The sequence below is a fragment of the Cyprinus carpio genome, chromosome B3 (assembly GCF_018340385.1).
Source record: "Cyprinus carpio isolate SPL01 chromosome B3, ASM1834038v1, whole genome shotgun sequence".
NCBI lineage: Eukaryota > Metazoa > Chordata > Actinopteri > Cypriniformes > Cyprinidae > Cyprinus > Cyprinus carpio.
Genome location: NC_056599.1, coordinates 1,219,584 through 1,238,244, shown reverse-complemented (window position 1 = coordinate 1,238,244; position 18,661 = coordinate 1,219,584). Strand labels below are relative to the sequence as shown.

The 18,661-nt window shown below is 36.9% G+C and overlaps 1 protein-coding gene across 2 annotated transcripts; it reads left to right on the top strand.

Moving 5' to 3' along the window:
• The first annotated feature begins 4,875 nt into the window (after nucleotides 1–4,875).
• On the top strand, nucleotides 4,876–11,460 carry LOC122134443 (gastrula zinc finger protein XlCGF8.2DB-like). 2 transcript variants are annotated; one of them, XM_042719439.1, is made up of 3 exons: nucleotides 4,876–5,244; nucleotides 9,191–9,322; nucleotides 9,746–11,460. In XM_042719439.1, the coding sequence occupies exons 2-3, from the start codon at nucleotides 9,298–9,300 to the stop codon at nucleotides 10,885–10,887; spliced, it is 1,167 nt and encodes a 388-aa protein (XP_042575373.1). In that variant the 5' UTR covers nucleotides 4,876–5,244; nucleotides 9,191–9,297; the 3' UTR covers nucleotides 10,888–11,460. The 2 variants fall into 2 exon arrangements, with proteins under 2 accessions (XP_042575373.1, XP_042575374.1); XM_042719440.1 differs by lacking the exon at nucleotides 4,876–5,244 and having other exon boundaries at nucleotides 8,917–9,322.
• Nucleotides 11,461–18,661: the final 7,201 nt, after the last annotated feature.

Sequence of the window (18,661 nt, the reverse complement as noted above, 5' to 3'; positions counted from 1 at the left end):
GCAGCATACGCATTGTGTCCGAAGTCATTATTTTTTCCTGCTTTTTTCAAAAGGTTATATTTTAATTATTTTAAGAGTTATTTTATAAAGCGTTAAATCTGTTACCACAATATCTAAAGGAAAACACTTTGTGTTATTTAAATGTTTTTAAATCATGATTTCAGTAGTGTCTTGTGTTCTTAGCATTTATGCTAGCAAGTGGAGTTTTGGGCCAAAAATAAAGAAAATTGTCCAATTCTGTTACCGTCAAACTCTGTTACCAAGATAGAGTAACATTGCTGACAATGCGTTAACAGAATTGACAGTCCATCGAACTTTAAATTCTTTCAATTATGTTTCTTAAATGGTAAAAAATAATAGACATTATTGATTTTGCACACTTATAATATTTCAACAACATTTCTCTTTTTTTCTTTCTTTTTTTTACTGGATATTGTATGGAATACATTTTCAGATGAAAAATATTTGCTCCAAGTGGACGGTTCTGTGAAGACATAGGTATTTTTTAAGGTATGCAAAGGTGAAATATTATCTTATTTATTTACTTATTATTATTTTCAAGGGATGAAATGTAAAGACTGTGTAATGAAACAAGAAGGATTTTTGCTGTTATGATTTATTGTTATTTCTACACATTGGCTAATTTTTCCATAATAGAGTTGACAAACAATACCATAAAGACTTTATAACATTATTAAAAAAGTAAAGAAAAAAAAATGGGAGTGAACTTTCCGCAATGCCAAATGTATCTCCAATTATAGAATCACCCAGCAGCAGCGAACATGTGAGGAAAATATGTTGAAATAATTCAGCCCTGAGTGTAAATGTACCAGAACAGACACGGCTAAAGTGAGCCTGTAGACATTTTAAGTCAGTCGTTAATATAAATATGAATAACATATTGGTCATTGGTGTAATCATTGGTGTACCCGTAAGCCAATCACATAACGTTTGGTTATGATATGTGTGTTAAGCGCCGGCTCAACCGCATCGAACTGAAATAAATTAACTTGAAGTTAATAACCAAACCCGTGTATGCAAACTCACCATTTGTATGCGACATGTGCCTCGTCAACGACAATGGCGACAAGGTTGTCTGGGTACAGGGTTGATGCCAACATAGCTGGCCATTTTGGATTGAGAATCCAGGATTCGGGGCTACCAAAAATAAGGCAATACTTTTCATATGTTGCAGAGAGGACTTCACACGACATCAACACCTCCGTACAGCAGCGGTTGTACAGTAAGATATTATCATTGGAGCTATTCGAATTGGATAATGGTCCGTTCGACCACTGAATCCAGCAGTGTCCGCCATAATATCGAAATGCGCCTCATTGGTCATTTTACTCGCTAAAAAATATTTTCTCATAACATGAGATCTGCAGTTCAGTTTAAAGATGAATTATTGTGCACCTATAGCACTCCTCGCTGTCAATAAAAGGGCAAAAGTGATCAAGCTCATCTACTACAAATATGTCTGAATTCAAATAATTTTGGTTTAAAATCTGCGTAATGACTTAATGTAATTTCAGTCCTTATCTGCATATAAGAGTGGAATATTTAATTTAAATGTATATATCGACATAAAAACAGAGCTTAAAATCATTGTTTTTACTTAATTTTCTCACTCCAGGAAAAAAAAAGTCAGTACGCATGGGTCAGAGTTTGCATGCAGTTGAGCAAATTTTCCCGCCAAGTTTGCATAGGAAGTAGCGTACGCCTCTTTCAGGGCTGTTTTTGTGCATACACAGTAGTTATAAATGAGGCCCCTGGTGATTGTGGATGCCATTTGAGTAAAGTGAACTCATTGTCATGATGAAGAAACCAGTCTGAGATGATTTGAGCTTTGCAGAGCTGGGTAGTAACGAGTTACATTTACTTCGTTACATTTACTTGAGCATTTTTGGGGTAACTAATACTTTTGGAGTATATTTAAAGATGGGTACGTTTACTATTACTTATGTACATTTTTAGTGAAAAAACTGTTATTTTTATTTCATTACTGTGGGCCAGGCTCTTCTCGTTACTTTATCTTAATGCAATACAAGTTATAAATGCTTCAGTTTATTCCAAACGCGCCATCTACTTTTCTCCTGGCAATGAGCGATGCCCATTCGCAAATTATTCATTCTCTTGAGTCAATTCTGTTCAAAAGCTTGATCAAACCAGTTGGCAAACCAGTGAATTGGTTCGTGAATCAGTTTGAATGATTCGTTCAGTTCCCTGGCGCACGAGCTGAGTCGTCTGAAGCGGTTCACTCAGTGTTGTAACAGAAAGTTTAAGAACATCAAGAGCGTTGAAGATGTGGCTTTGGATCTACAGTCAATTGATCCAATCTGCAAAGGCTATTGTTTGCTAGTGATGAAGATCTTTATTAGTCGAAACACAGCGTGTGCTGTCTTCAAGTCAAGTCAAATCTGCTTTATTGTCAACTCTTCCACATGTACAGTACATACATACAGAGAATTTAAATTGCGTTACTCTCAGACCCCCGGTGCATACAGATAACACTAACAGTAGAACATTAAATATAGATAATAATATATAAAGTACAACTATACAAATATACAAAATTGGTCATGTAAAAAAAAAAAAAAAGTTAAGTAGTAAGTAAAGCACATGGCAGATAGAGTGCAAATCAGTGAAGTAAACAGTGCAGATATTCAAACACATTCCGAAATAACTAGATAGCCCTCGATGCCAGACACCAAATGGGCCTCCCTGACCAGCCAAATCACGTTCTCACAATACACAACACACACACACACTTTTATTCATTTAGACTATAATTAATCATTTACAAATGTATCTGGTATATGCATGTATTGTTTGTATGTTTCACTATTGTAGTAGCCTATTTCCCATTCTTGATTTGTATTAGCTAGACTCTCAATGCTTATATTCAGGTATATGCGTGTATCTCTGCTTTAAGATCTTCATGTTTCGTCCTTGGTATCAAAATGATCTGCTTTTTATTCCTCAAACAATTATGTACACTACGTGATCCTAAAATGCATCATACTGTTTGTACCATAGTTTGGGTTACCAGTTACCCACAGCAGTCATAAGACATGCAAATGAGAGGTCTCTGGGACAAAGAAACACTTTCCCACTGAAACTATATGCCTTGTTATTGGTCAATCCAACCAAAAGGGGTGTTACCGGGAAACCAGATAAAACCTCTCCCACACCCGAAAATGAGTTGCTCTTAACTTGTGGTTCCCTGGAAACACCCATCACCTTGGACACCTCGCAACTCCCCTTCCGGGGAGTCCGATCTTCTGGCAGTTTTCAGCAACTTTGTTGATTCACTTCGGAGCAGTCAACCCATGGATGAAATGGCAAAGCTTTTACTCTTAACAGCATTCAACAGGAATCTACGCATTATACATGCACCGGGACACTTTACTCAGCAACTACAGAACCAATGCAAGTAACCGCTTGTTAACTATTTAGATGTGCTTCTAGGTTTTGACCCCTTTTAATTAAGGTGATGAGATTCTTTGGTGGTTCTTAACAGGTTGTGATTTAGTTTATGAGTTAATACTACCATGACTCTCCACTCTCTTGCGTGCGAGCGCTCGCTCTCTCTTTCTCTCTCTCTCTCTCTCTTTCTTTCTCTCTCTCTTTCTCTCTCTCTCTCTCTCTCTCTCTCTCTCTCTCTCTATCCATGCCTTCCTTGCGTTGGCATCTATGTTTAATGTGTGTATGTTTGTGTCTAGTCAGATGTTGCATGTTCCCCTGTAGTGTAGTTTAATAAACATCCATATGTATTTACACTTGGTTGTCTGTGTTTGCTGCTCACAGAACGAGGTCACTTTAACGGTTTCGTTACATGCTCTGGGAGCAATGTATTAGTAGTAAAATTATTTTTCGTGGCCAGAGAAATAATTTTACTTAATAAACCATTAACACTGTCCGTCCTGCAGACGAACAAATCATTTTATTGTACTATTAATGCTGTAATGCTACAAGTAATTCCTGAAGATGAATGTAGATAATAATAATCGTTATGATTAATTATGTACATCTCACTTTGAGCTAATTTGTTACGCTATTGTCCTCATTTGTAAAGTCGCTTTGGATAAAATGACTAAATGTAATTGTTAACTTGAATCTGATTTATTGAATCACGAGACGTTAGCTGCTACACGTTTAATCTTCTGGACCAGTCGAATTCACAAATGAATAGATGATACTTTATAAAGTTTGTCTCAATATTTGACCGCAGTGGCTGTGAGACAACTGCACTAAAATAAGAGCACTATGATCATGAAATTGTGTTCGCTGCTATAGCAACAGATTTCAGAATCATCACTGGCCGATAGAAATAAAAGTCTATGATTTGTAATGTAGTAAAGAAAATTAAAGTTGTATAAAAATTGAAATGGCACACAGCAGACACATTAGTCTGTTGCGGTGTCATCTATCAACAGCATGACAGAAAATTATGTTACAATAATTGTCTTGTCGTGCTATATAAATTAAAACAATACTAATACATCCTTTTCATTTCCTTTCTCATACTCTGATGATATGAAATAATCAAATAAAAAAAAAGATATTTAATTCATAATTAATTCTTCTATCTGAAGACCTGATCCTCCCACTGTGGATAATCAACCCAATTCATTTATTAAATGTAGTGGGTTGTTCGTCTGTTAGCCTAAAGATCAGTTTAATTAAACAAAACAGTCATTTCAGGGACATGGCGAGTTACAGGTTAATGTTTTATTTTTTTCTTCTGTGCATTATAATGAAGGCTTTGTAAAACTACACGGCGTTTTTAGCTTTTTAAACAACATACTCCATCCTACACCAACTACGCACACATTTCCTATCATGTATGTCTATGAAAGACGATCGAACCAATCAGAGTAGGTATGGGGCCCCCAGGTGCAGCCTGCGACCGGGTGCTTCTCACCTCTGATGCCCCACTAGATGTCACTCTAGTAACTACTTACTTATAAAAAAAAGGCGATAAGAGGAAGGGTAACGGAGTTGTTACAGAGAGTGCTGTGCATGTGAGTTACTAGTTTAATAAGTTATTAAATGTTCCTGAGAAGAATCCACTGCTCTGTTTCTTGACGACATAACAACGCCTATTGTTTTCTCACTACAAAGCTTCCAGTCTTGCGAGAACTAAAAGGCAAAAGACAAATCCTTGGACTGGTTTTTCACTCTTTGTCTCAGTTTATAACATCTGTCGGACGCAGCTGCAGCGAGTCTTCTTGAGGAGAGGTGAGCAATCCATGCAGAATATTTAAACAATTTTAAAATACATTTTACACAATTTGTTTATGCAACAATATATGATTTTATCGGATACCGAATATTAAGACCTGAGCGATTCTGTGTTTTTTGTGTATATTCGTGTGAATGATTGTGTGAATGTCTAGAGTGGTAATGTTGTTGTTACTGAATGTCTCGTGATCTGTGAGGAGAAGGACGCGAACCGATATAAAGTAGGCCTATTGCTGCTGCTGTTTTATTTTAGTTTTCATTTGAGATGTATCTTCGGCATATTACGTTTGGTACGGTCGCTTTTACAGCGCTATAATGTTACTTATAAATTTCGATATTCTCTGGATAATCGCTTAAGGGACCGACATCAAATTCCATCCACAGTGCAAAAAAGCGTAAACTATGTCCAATCATTCATTCAGATAAAGTATTTTTTATAAACGTAACAAAACCTAGTGTGTGCGAAACCCGGGAAATCACTTGTTTGGTGGAATTGTGTTTTATTATTATTTTTTAACTAAGCTAAGTAGCAGCAAATTTAGGACAAAGTTAGTTCATTATTAGATATTTGATAATAACTAAAAAAAAATATATCCTCATTAAGAAATAGGCTACTTGCTAATTACCAATTAATAAGGAATAACCAATTACTAATTACAAAAGTAACGTCTTAAATGTGTACAATTGGGTTCTTAGTTTTGTGGAAACTAATTTATGAATATGATATCCCCAAGTAAGTCGGCTACAGGTCGAAATTGTGACTACTCTTACCAAAGGATCGATGTTCTCGTTTTTTTTTTTCCAAACAAAAGCATAGAATAATAATACAAATAATTCATTTAAAAATTTTAATAATTAGGATGTGATTTAATTAGTTCACAATTATGAGCTCTAGAATGTGTCAGCTATGTCTCCAAAGACTCCAAAAGACCCAAACCTTTAGTGACAGCATGAGGAGAACTTTTCTTGAATATAAATAATGATGTTCTCTTGAAAAAAACAATTCACATCCTTAATGAAGGCATCGACTGCATTTATATTGTGTTAAGCACAAAACCACATATTCCAGGTTACAGTGTCTGGTAAAATACCACTAGTGCATCGCACAAATGTATATGTCAGATACAAAATGTTAAATAGCTTACTGAATTACTTTTAGTAGTTTAGTAATTACTGAGTGGTTTAGGTGTTTTTCACTTTAAAATAATGTTCCAGATCACTAGTAGTTCCTGCAGGCTGACAAGGTAATTAGTGAGGGGCTAATGTATTTTTCACTTTAAAGCTAAAGTGTTAGGCTACTAAGGAACAACTAGTGATCTGGACCATTATTTTAGAGTGAAAAACACATTAACCCCTCAGTAATTACTAAGTTATTTAACATATTTTATATCTGACACATACAGTCATACATTTGTGTGAATTTGTGTGTATTCCGCCATAATTCCAGTTTGAAACGAACGTAGCCTATATGGTCCATTCAAAGTGCACTGAAGTGTGCGAGACGTGAATTTAAATTGTATTTATTTACAGAGGTATATGATGTCACACTTGTCCGTGTGAAGATGCGAAACCATGAATGTTCTGAGGTAAAGTAAACTTCAACAGATTTCCCCTGCTCAGGGAGTAGGGAGCATGTCAATGGGAACAGTTCATGCATGGAGCTCACTTCTAACGAGCTGGTTATCAGAATCAGGTGTGTTAACAAAGAGAGACATGCGAAATATGCAGAGCTGGGGGCGCGAGGACTGGAATTGAGAACCGCTCGCTTAATGTGAACTACATATGAATATTTAAGTCCTTACATTCTATATAAAAGTTAACACTCGTCCACGCCCCCCAAAACGGTTCGTTTAAATGCCCCAACATCTCTACGATAGTATGTGGGAAGATTTGCATAACGCTGCACAGATGTTCACGCAAAAAAAGAAGGCGTACCTTTTATTCTCGCTGTAGTATTGTTGCGATATCTGCTTCGTCATGGGGCTGATCCGTGCTAGTCGCTGAGGAAATACATCATCTTTGCACTGTGGATCGCCGAATGGGCTTTCACCGTGGATGAAGCAGAGTCCAGCCCGGGGTTGTCACATGTGGTTGCTGCAAGACAAAGCTACACTCCTCCGTAGAATCCACCTGCCGCACCGTTCTCAAGCCGCCCTCCTCCGCTCACTCTAGGCCACGCCTCACTCTAGACTGCGGTGACGCTGTTTCAAGTTTCGTTGAGAAAGAGAAACTGCTTTGTTTTTGCCTTCCAAAAGAAGACACAACAAGAAATCATGTTTATGTTTTATGTTTATGTCTCGTTGCTCCGGCCGGACAAAGCTTCACAATATGTTAAGAGGCGTAACATTTCTGTCTCACGCTTGAGGCATTCGGCCAATCACAATGAATGAGCTTTGTAAAAATTGACGTGTTTCAGAAGGTGGGGCATAGAGGAGAAACAATAATGTACAGTATGTGGAAAATAAGGGTTTTTTTTTAACCTTAAACCACATAAACACGTCATTACGCCAAATACACAAAATAATCTTTTTTAGCAGTATCATATGACCCCTTTAAAAGAAAGGCTCAATAACTGTTGCACATATATAATGCACTACGCATCAATCTCTCTTCTCTTTGTGCTTTGCACTTTTTAAATGAAGAGCTTAGAATGTGCACATCCGGTGTGCAGAATGATGTGCTTGAAGCAACAAGTTTTGTCCTATCGTATCTATCATATGTTGTTGCCTTATTAAAAAAATGCTATACATTTAAAATAAATTTATTTTAATTTTATAGTATATACTTACATATAAATAGATTCATTAATGTTTTAATGAATGGATTTTATAATAATACAAATAGCAATGTGTAACATTTTACCATATTTAGTGCAACACATTTATTTGTTCCCCACAAAATAGTTTTTTCACTAAATGTTTGGATTTCTAAAATTAAACCTAGTTTGTCATAGATTATGAATATGCATATGCCTATATTTTATCAGATTTTTTTTTTTTTTTTTGTCTTTATAATGAAGTAGTCTGTATCTAGTAGATTATGAAATAATGATTATCAGTTCCACACACAGATATATATATATATATATATATATATATATATATATATATATATATATATATATATATATATATATATATATATATATATATATATATATAATAAATTCTACATTTATTTAAATGGGAAAAAAAAAAAATTCACTGATATCGGATAGGTATCTGTATCGGCCAATACTGAACCCTAAGTATCGGAATCATGATCGGATCGGAGCATCCCTAGTTATAATATTAACAATAGTCCAGTCAAGTCAAGTCACCTTTATTTATTTAGTGCTTTTATCAATACAGAATGTTTCAAATCAGCTTTGTAAAAATAATAATAATAATTTATTTATTTATTAGTTTCAGTTTCTGCACCTAAATGTTCATTATTTTATTTATCTTATGTACTTATTAGAAAGTCAAACGATATTTATATATGATGTGCTATAGTGTAGTTATTTGCCTGTAGTTGTTAATGAAGATGGGTGTCATCAAATTTCTGTGTATATGCTTTTTCATTCTTACTGTTATTTATGTTTGGAAGAATTCACATTATATTCTTTTCTGTATTTCTAACAAGATATTATCTTTTATGTTAATACATGGAGCAGAATGGAAAAAAAATGGATAGACATGTTAACAATCGAAACACATAATGTGTGAATTAGCACATATGTGAGTGCAGTGTTCATTTATGAGCATTTTAAGTTGATGTGCTCTTTGTGTCTGAGCTGTTACTTTTTTAATATTGTAATATAATGATTTAAAAATTGAAAACGCTTTATATTTGCTAGGCTCTGGTCTCTTTGGCTTCAATTGCATAAATGCTTAAATTTGTAAAAGAATTTAAAAAACTCAAACTAATTTATTGTTGATGTTGGCAAATCTGCTTCTTCCAGAGAAATTGATCTTCAGTGAAGCTCCTCCCACAACAATCAAATCAACAGTGAAGCTCCTCCCACAACAATCACATCATCAGTGAAGCTCCTCCCACAAACCCTGCAGAATGAAACAAACTGAAGAACACACAGGTTGGTGTTTAGTCTTGATTCTTCATTAATAATGCTGATGGTTATAAAGCTACAAGCACTTTTATATTTTTGCTATAATAGGAAAAATCTTTAGAGGGTTTGAATAATCTTGCTCAAATAATTATCAGATAATAAGGGACACTTTCAATGAACTGGGTACTTTTTCTTCCAAAATGTATGATATGTTGTATATTTGAACAAACATATTTAATACTTCTCCCCATAGAAACATGGGATTTGTGCTTATAAATGTTTTAAAAAATAATAACTGGGAGATCAGTGTACCTCATGCATGGAAAATTTCAGGGACGTATAAATTATAAAAACACAAATACAGTCTTTTTTCTGCTGTTAAATCAGGGTTCACTTTTATATTCCTTCATAAAAGTTCCTGAAAATGAACCGTTTTAACTTTTATTTCAGAACTAATTGAAGAAAAAGAGGAGAGTGAAGAATCAAGTGAAGTTGAGGAGAAAAATCATGCCAAAACTGGAGAAAAACCTTTGAGTTGCTCTCAAACCAAACTGAAAGATTTAAAGAAAAGAAAAGTCAAAAAATCTTTCACCTGCACTCAGTGTGGAAAGAGTTTAACACGCAAATACGGTCTTGATATTCACATGAGAGTTCACACTGGAGAGAGACCATACACGTGTTCACACTGTGACAAGAGATTCGTTCTTTCAGGACACCTGAAAGCACATGAGATGATCCACACTGGAGAGAAACCATACACATGTGATCAGTGCGGGAAGAGTTTCTCGAGAAAAGAACGCCTTGCAGAGCACATGAGAGTTCATACAGGAGAGAAACCATTCTCTTGTGATCAATGTGGGAAGAGTTTTGCAAAATCAGAAAAACTTAAGTATCACATGAATATCCACACTGGAGAGAAACCGTACAAGTGTTCACACTGCGATAAGAGATTCAGGCTGTCAGAAATCCTGAAAGCACATGAGAGGATCCACAACAGAGAGAAACCATACAAATGTAAACAGTGCGGGAAGCGTTTCAGACAAAAAGGAGGCTTGACGTCACATACGAGTATTCACACTGGAGAGAAGCCGCACTGGTGTGATCAGTGTGGAAAGTGTTTCTCACAATCAACAAAACTTAAGAAACACATGAACATCCACACTAGAGAGAAGCTGTACACATGTGATCAGTGCGGGCAAACATTTTTGTGGGCTTCAAGCCTGAAGAAACACCTGAGAGTTCATACACAAGAGAAGCCACATTCATGTGATTTGTGTGGAAAGAGTTTTTCGCATTCGCAAACTTTGAAATTACATCAGAAACTTCATACTGGTGTGAGAGATTATATGTGCTTAAGATGCGAAAAGACTTTTATTTCAGCGGGCAATTTAAAAGTGCATGAGAGGATTCACACTGGAGAGAAACCGTACAAGTGTTCACACTGTGACAAGAGATTCAGTCAGTCAACACATCTGAGAACACACGAGAGGATCCACACTGGAGAGAAACCGTATTACTGCACTGCATGTGGGAAGCGTTTCAATCATTTATCTTCTCTATACTGTCATACAAAAAACAATCACAGTAAGTAGATCATCTTCAGATCTAGCACTTTCAGATTTGATGCTGCAATAATGCCGCAAGCAATAAAATATCACCTGGATAAATCTGTCCTAACCAGACGTTACAAGCAACAGGACAAAGAAACATGTTTTCAAAGTTAATAAAGTTCATCTTCATCTTCAAAAGCAGCAGATTCAACTGAGATTCAGATCAACTCAAAGATGGAGTTCCTCCTCAAAGAACAATGTCAAAAAGTTTTATTGGTCCCACTTTATATTGTGTCCCTAATACCTGTGTACTTACATAGTAACTAAATGTGTACGTAGTATGTTACCACAGTGTAAGTACATATTGATACATAGGATCTACAGCTGTAATAATTCTGTAACTACACACATGTAACAACCTTCAGGATGGTTTGTGTAAGTACAAATGTATAACAGAACATTAGTAACAACACTTTTTATTCACTTCAAGTACTCGTGTAACAGGAATTATATAACTACATTTTGTATCAACAATATGCATAGGAGTAATTGGAACCATTTGATCCAGGGGGTGGAGATGGGTAGGTTTAGGGATATGTAAAGTGGGAGGAGTTGGATCTTGAGTTGGAGTTGGTGCACCACTGTAATACCTGTGTACTTACATGGTAACTCCTAAGGAACTGTCCACTTAATATAAAGTGTAACATTCTGTTAACCAACCACAATTTATATGTAAAGCCTAACTTACTGGCTGCTGCTGTGTAACATCAGTGTAATTACATGATAAATCTAATATAAAGTGTAACACTTTCTTTACCAAAAAGTGCTATCAGTCCTGTTACACATTTGTACTTTCATTACCAAAAAGTGTTGTTACCAATGTGATGTTACACATTTGTACTTACACTTACCATTCAGTGGGTTGTTACATGTGTGTAGTTACACAAAAATGAGAGCTGTAGATACTATGTATCAATATGTACTTACACTGTGGTTACATACTATGTACACATTGAAAGGAGTGAAATTATGTCCTTAATTCTTTGTGAAGACAAACATTCAGAAACTCTCATGATGCAAATGCAAATGCAATAAAAAAAAATGGGCTTTGATCTCCTAGTGGAGCCAAACACTCAGAATCTCTCGCAATGCAAATGCCATGCCACAAGACAACAGATAGGAAGATCTGGAAGAAAGACCATTTGCTATTTGGTCCCTTCACCCATCCTTCCCCCCTGGGTACATGGTCCAGGTAACTAAAAGTTGTTACGCTCACATAAAACATTTACTATATCTTCAGGATTTATGATCTTAAACTTTTCATGTTTGGTATCATTTTAAAGGTCTTTGTGTGATTGGTAAATTGGTCTCTATTTCACAGTAGTCACTTGTATTATAAGAAAGATTGAAAACGTTTGTAGAATTGTGTTCTGCTGAGGAGGGTGTGTGTCCCCCTTTAGGGGTCCGTGTCTATCTATCTATCTATCTATCTATCTATCTATCTATCTATCTATCTATCTATCTATCTATCTCCAAGCCAGGTGTGACCCTGGGGACACGAGAACTTAACACACCAAAAGTTCTTTAAGGTTTTATAACTGATTTGAAGATTTCTTTGTTGTCTGGTCTGAGTATATAAGCGAAGTGACAAAACATTGCAGGGGGATTCTGTAGTCAGAAAAAACCCATGCAGTATGTGAGAGTCTCTGGGGCACTGCACCAGAACTCTCGCTGCTGTGTGTCTCTCTGCTCTCAGGTATGATTTAAAAATGTAAGTGTGTTAAACACATTGTGCCCATAGAGCACACTGTATAGTTGTTTTTGCTACTACATGTGCACATAAGCTAGTTAAGTTTATTCTCTAAAACACCTGAGTGCTTTGCTATGCATTTTAGACCATGTGTCTTAAATTAGGATAACTGTGACGTGTGACTATGTTAAATTTGTTTGTCTCCTATGTGGAACACTTGGCTGTTTTCCCTTATGGCTACAGTGTCTATGTACAGGAGCATGTTGCCACCGGTTACAATGTGATTCACAATTGCATTATATTTTCTAAACTGGCTTCTAATTGTTCCATTATGTAATTGGCATGATACAATTTTACCTGACAAATAATAAATTGTTAAATTTGATTTATTCTGATCTCTTCTGAAATCATTTTTCAAGTAGATTAATGTGTGGTGGTATTTCCACAAATCTGCATTCAGGACAGATCATACTGAAGCACCAATGGATCAACCATGAGGAACACCATTAGGTGCTTCAGATTTCTCACTGTCACTGGCTTATTGTAGCTCTCGTGGTTATAGGAAAAAATAAATTTTTGTTATGAGCATGCAGGGTGTAGCTCACTTAAAGGTATTATAACCACTCTGCATCCTCTGAGTAAGTTCGGAACTGAGGAGTTTGTGTCCGTGGGTTCACTATCAGCTGAGTGTAATTCCTGTGCGATACCTGGTCCCTAATGAACAAATAATTGAAAGTATGGGATTTCCAGAATACTCAAATATCTTTATTAATAAACAATCGATATCTGTGATCAGCTTTTGATAGAAATATTGCCCAAATTTAATGATCACATGAAATTGGAGTCAGATTGAACACAGAGCTAGACTAAAATTAAAACTAAATCCTGATAAATTCAGAAGCGCAAGTAAAAGACCAAATACACATTAAACCTTCGACCAGGCCACTGGATTCTGCTTTTTTGGGCCGGCGGGTGGACCCTTACAACATCTAGTTACTATGTAAGTATACAGGCATTAGGGACACTTAATATAAAGTGGGACCACATATCATTTTGCTTCATGATAAAAATATCATTGTATTTTTTATGAGTTTCATGTTATATTGTATTGTCTAATGCATATGTGTCATTTGTAGTTTGCTTACTCTTTCATGAAGGAAAATAGAAGCTTTTTACATACCATTATGTACTGTTACGCAGGAGGCTGATGTAGAGGCTGTAACGCTTTTAAGAGAGGTTTAGATATTTTTTTTTTTTAATTTGTTCTTTGTTGTTAAAACAAATAGTTATTGTTCCACTTGTGATGTATTTTAGAACCATGGATGCAATATATATATACTGTCGTGTAGCTTTGCAACTGATCCTTCTTTGCTTCTCTTAAGTAGGGATGGGTACCTTAATCTGGTATCAAACGGGTCCTGGGGCTAAATTCCGAAAGACTGTTGTATTGATAAGCTCTGATGCAGTAGCGGCTGGTGGCAAATTTTCTAGGTCGGTTGCCACATTCAACATACGTTATTTAGTATACTTCCCAGTATGATTTATCCCAGTATAACAAAGGAAAAGAATTAAGACTTGAAACATTTTAAATAATGATAATTGTTTTACCAAATTCAAGATTGAGGATGATTCTCTCAACTGTTTTCTGCAAGCTTTTTTCAAGAAAAATAAAAACATTTTGTTTTTAATTTAAATATTTTTTTCAAAATTGATGTGTACTGTGCAACATCAGAATCTGTGAGAAAAAATAAATAAATGTTACATTTGTTTAGACAATTTTTTTATTCATATATAAATAACTACAACCACACAGAGATGCCAACAGACCAATACCAGTCGCCTTAAAGGGGTCATATGATGCAATTTTAAGTTTTACTTTCTCTTTGGAGTGTTACAAGCTCTTGGTGCATAAAGAAGATCTGTAAAGTTGCAATCTGTAAAGTCTCAAATCCAAAGAGATATTCTTTATAAAAGTTGAGACTTGTCCACGCCCCCCTAAAACGGTTCGTTTAAACACTCCCCCACGTCTACGTCACTCTCTGAGAAGATTTGCATAACGCCGCCCAGATGTTCATGCTGTTGTAGTATTGTTGTTGCTGCCGCCATGTCGTATAGACGCTGTGTGTTTCACTGTGAAAGCAAAACTACTTTGTTTGGCCTTCCAAAAGAGGACGATATCTGCTTGTTATGCCTGGAGTTGATCCGTGCTGGTCGCTGAGGAAATACATCAGCTTTGCACTGTGGATCGCCGGATCCGCTTTCACCGTGGACGAAGTGGACTCCAGCCCGGGGTCGTCACATGTGGTGGTCTGTGATTGAAGTGACATTTCCATGCCTCGAAACGTGACGCTGAACGAAACGAACTGTGATTGGTTGTTTGACATGTTAGTCAAACGGCCTCATGAAAGCTGCCATGAATTCCAGACCTTCAGCAGCAGTCTGAAGGTCTGGCTACACAAGACTAGTGCTTTCTAGATCAAGAGATCTTTAACAGACATCTTGTAGATGTACGTGTGCTATTGTGGTGGCTTTTGCCGATGCTGTGAGGAATCATTCTCAAAGTCTTGGGGTTTTGATGCCAGAATTTAGATCTTATTATCAGAGACAATAAAACTGAGAGATCCTGCAGGAAATCTCCCGAGTCTATGTCTGCACACTCTTTTATACAGTTTTTCCTGAAGGCGTGTTCATGTTCAATACATTTCATACATATGATTATTGTTTATCAACTCTTTCACCTCTTTTGGCTGTGTCTCCAGCCTGCCATCCAGAAGCAGACAGGAGGCCACGATTTATGTTCCATGACTAAAGGGGCCCCATCATATATTTTGTCTAATGTCCCAATAGGAAGTGCAGCTTCACCATATACTGCAGTTTTGTAATGTCCACACATTCCATTCACATGCTGGCCTCTACACACAGGCAGATACATGACTATAATAGTTAACAGTTACTGGCACGACGCGAGTGGAGTGGAGCGAGCGTTTTCAATTCATTCCTATGGAAGTTAAGCTTAAATGCTTGCGCTGTGTATTATGGGATTGAAAGAGGTGCAGAGAAAGCATTGAGAGCGGACGAGAACACATTGTGCAATCATAAGCACGTCAAAATTACACATGCGCATTGGCTGGTTGAGTCTGAAAAATAAGCTTTTTAAATGCTATTTGAGCATTAGAAACAACATTCAAGGGGCAGTTAATTTCAGATTTGGTTGCTGATTTGAAACATGAAATTAAATCATGAGTTCAGCGAGCAGTTTTTGAGATTTCAGGATTCCCCCATTCATTTAGATAGGACTTGGTCTTGTTTGAGCTGCCCGGATTTGTTGCAAACATGCTGGCCGAGTGAATGGACTTTCCTTGAAAGGGACATTGACAGAATAAGCGAGTAGTCTACCGCTTGCTGCATGAGTGCCCAGCCTTCCTCGAACTGTTATGTTCACGATTTCTGATTTACTTAACACATACTGCGTGAGGGGGGCTGTGATTGGATGATGACAGGTATCGGTGATCATTCTCAAGTGATCAGCACTGCTGCTGTTGTATCAGTCAGTGGTTAGATCAGTGTAGCAGTCAAAAAATGGGACAAGTAAAGTCACGTACGGGACAATACGGGACGTCCCAGCTAATACAGGATGGTTGGGAACTCTAGCGGGGCACCTTGCATTTTCAGACCTAAAAACCCATTCTGTCTGATCACAGCCATAGTCGTGCAGTGTGAAAACATCAGTGATCCAATGATTTTGAAAATCTCTTGTGTGATCTCGGCATAAGTGCAAATAGCCCGCCTTGCTGGTAGAGGTTATTTACACTAACTCCGCCCACCAACATGCAATTGGGATAGTCAACACTGAAAAAAAGATGCTCTTTTAACATCACTTTCAGTGGCGTAGACGGTAAGGCAGTGACCAGGTGATGAGGCTGACCCCAGACAGCGTGAGGAGATCCTTCAGCAGGATCAATGCACGCAAAGCTCCGGGTCCTGACAACATCCCTTGGTATGCACTGAGAGACTGTGCAGTGGAACTCACTGATGTCTTCACAGACATTTTCAACATCTCACTTAGTCAGGCTGTTGTCCCCACATGCTTCAAAGCTACCACCATCATTCCAGTCCCGAAGAAGCCGTCTCCATCCTGCTTCAATGACTACCGTCCAGTTGAACTTACTCCTATTATCATAAAGTGCTTTGAACAGCTAGTCATGCACCACATCAAGTCTGCCCTCCCCCCCTCCCTGGACCTATTCCAGTTTGCATATCGGTCCAACCGCTCGACCAATGACGCCATCGTAACTGCCCTCCACTCAGCACTCACGCATATAGACAAAAAGTACTCACTACGTCAGAATGCTGTTCATAGACTTCAGTTCAGCATTCAACACTATCATCCCTCAACAGCTCATTTACAAACTGGTCCAGCTGGGGCTCAACATTTCGCTGTGCAACTGGCTGTTAGACTTTCTGACTGGAAGACCTCAGGCAGTACAGGTCGGCAGCAACACATCCAGCACCATCACACTGAACACTGGGGCCCCCCAAGGATGTGTGCTGAGCCCCCTCCTCTTCACTCTGCTGACCCACGACTGCACACCGTCACATATCTGCACCCTCTTTTATACAGTTTTTCCTGAAGGTGTGTTCATGTTCAATACATTTCATACATATGATTATTGTTTATCAACTCTTTCACCTCTTTTGGCTGTGTCTCCAGCCTGCCATCCAGAAGCAGACAGGAGGCCACGATTTATGTTCCATGACTAAAGGGGCCCCATCATATATTTTGTCTAATGTCCAAATAGGAAGTGCAGCTTCACCATATACTGCAGTTTTGTAATGTCTACACATTCCATTCTCATGCTGGCCTCTACACACAGGCAGATACATGACTATAATAGTTATTTGATACATGATTATAATAGTAGAATAACTTGATACATAAATGTTTATATTCAAAATTAATGTAAAACTGACATCTATCTAATCTGGAAAAAGTTTTTTCTAATAATAAAAAAAAATCAATAAATAAAAATAAAGCCACTGTGCAACTCAAGTATTGTAGAGCAGATCATATGTTTCAATCATTGATGTTGCTATGATGATATTTTCAGATTATTTCTAGTGACATAAAAGAGTAAAAGAGTCTCTCCCTTCGTCTTTATGTACTATCAATCCTAAATAGTATGTGAGATTAGAATAAGGGCGACCCAAAGCATAGTATGTTGAAAAGATTATGCCAAAAGTCCCCAGATGGTCTAATATTTCAGGTGATTTTTTAAATGTGGATCCGTGCACACACTTATGGCTAAAACTGCCCACAATCCATTGCGCTATGGCAAAGGATTCAGTCCAGAACTATGAACATGAATAAAACGTGTTAGAAAAACTACAAACATGGCAGAAGTGGTTAGAGAGGTTTACAAAAATAGTTTTTACTAATAATCCACATTTAACCTGGTAAATATATATATATATATATATATATATATATATATATATATATATATATATATATATATATATATATATATATATATATTAAGGGTGACCAGACATCCCCTGATCATCAAAACCAAAAAAAAAACACTGTCCCCGACTGGAGCTGTCCCCGCAAATGTCCCCATTTTACAGTACGTCCAAAGCAACCAACAAATACACGCAAAAAGCCCGATCAACATAACCTGCAGAGTACCAGAGTTGTCATCTACACAAACAGATTATTCTGCCACATAAACATATTATATGAACAAACTCCGGCGCAGCTGAAGAATTTACGACGAGACATGAAAGCATCGTCCAAGTTATCATCAGTGATCAAATATCAAAAGAGTCAAAGTTATCGGGTTCAAGGTGTTAAACTGAAGTTACACTATATGTATCTATAGCAGTGTCTGAACAGGGAGCGGGATTGTTTTGCACTAAATATTCCCGTTAAGTTTCATCATTTCTACCACGTGCGTGAAAGTACGCAGTGATATTATAAACTAATAAAAATTATATTCATCTTAACAATACCACTTGCAACTATTACATTTGCAGAAAGGACATCTGTGCTCAAAATGAGCCTCA

Excerpts from the sequence above, each read along its gene's own strand:
- LOC122134443 (XM_042719439.1), top strand. The coding sequence starts at position 9,298 with ATGAAACAAACTGAAGAACACACAG. Across the intron at positions 9,323-9,745 it reads ACAAACTGAAGAACACACAG|AACTAATTGAAGAAAAAGAG; the intron begins GTTGGTGTTTAG and ends CTTTTATTTCAG.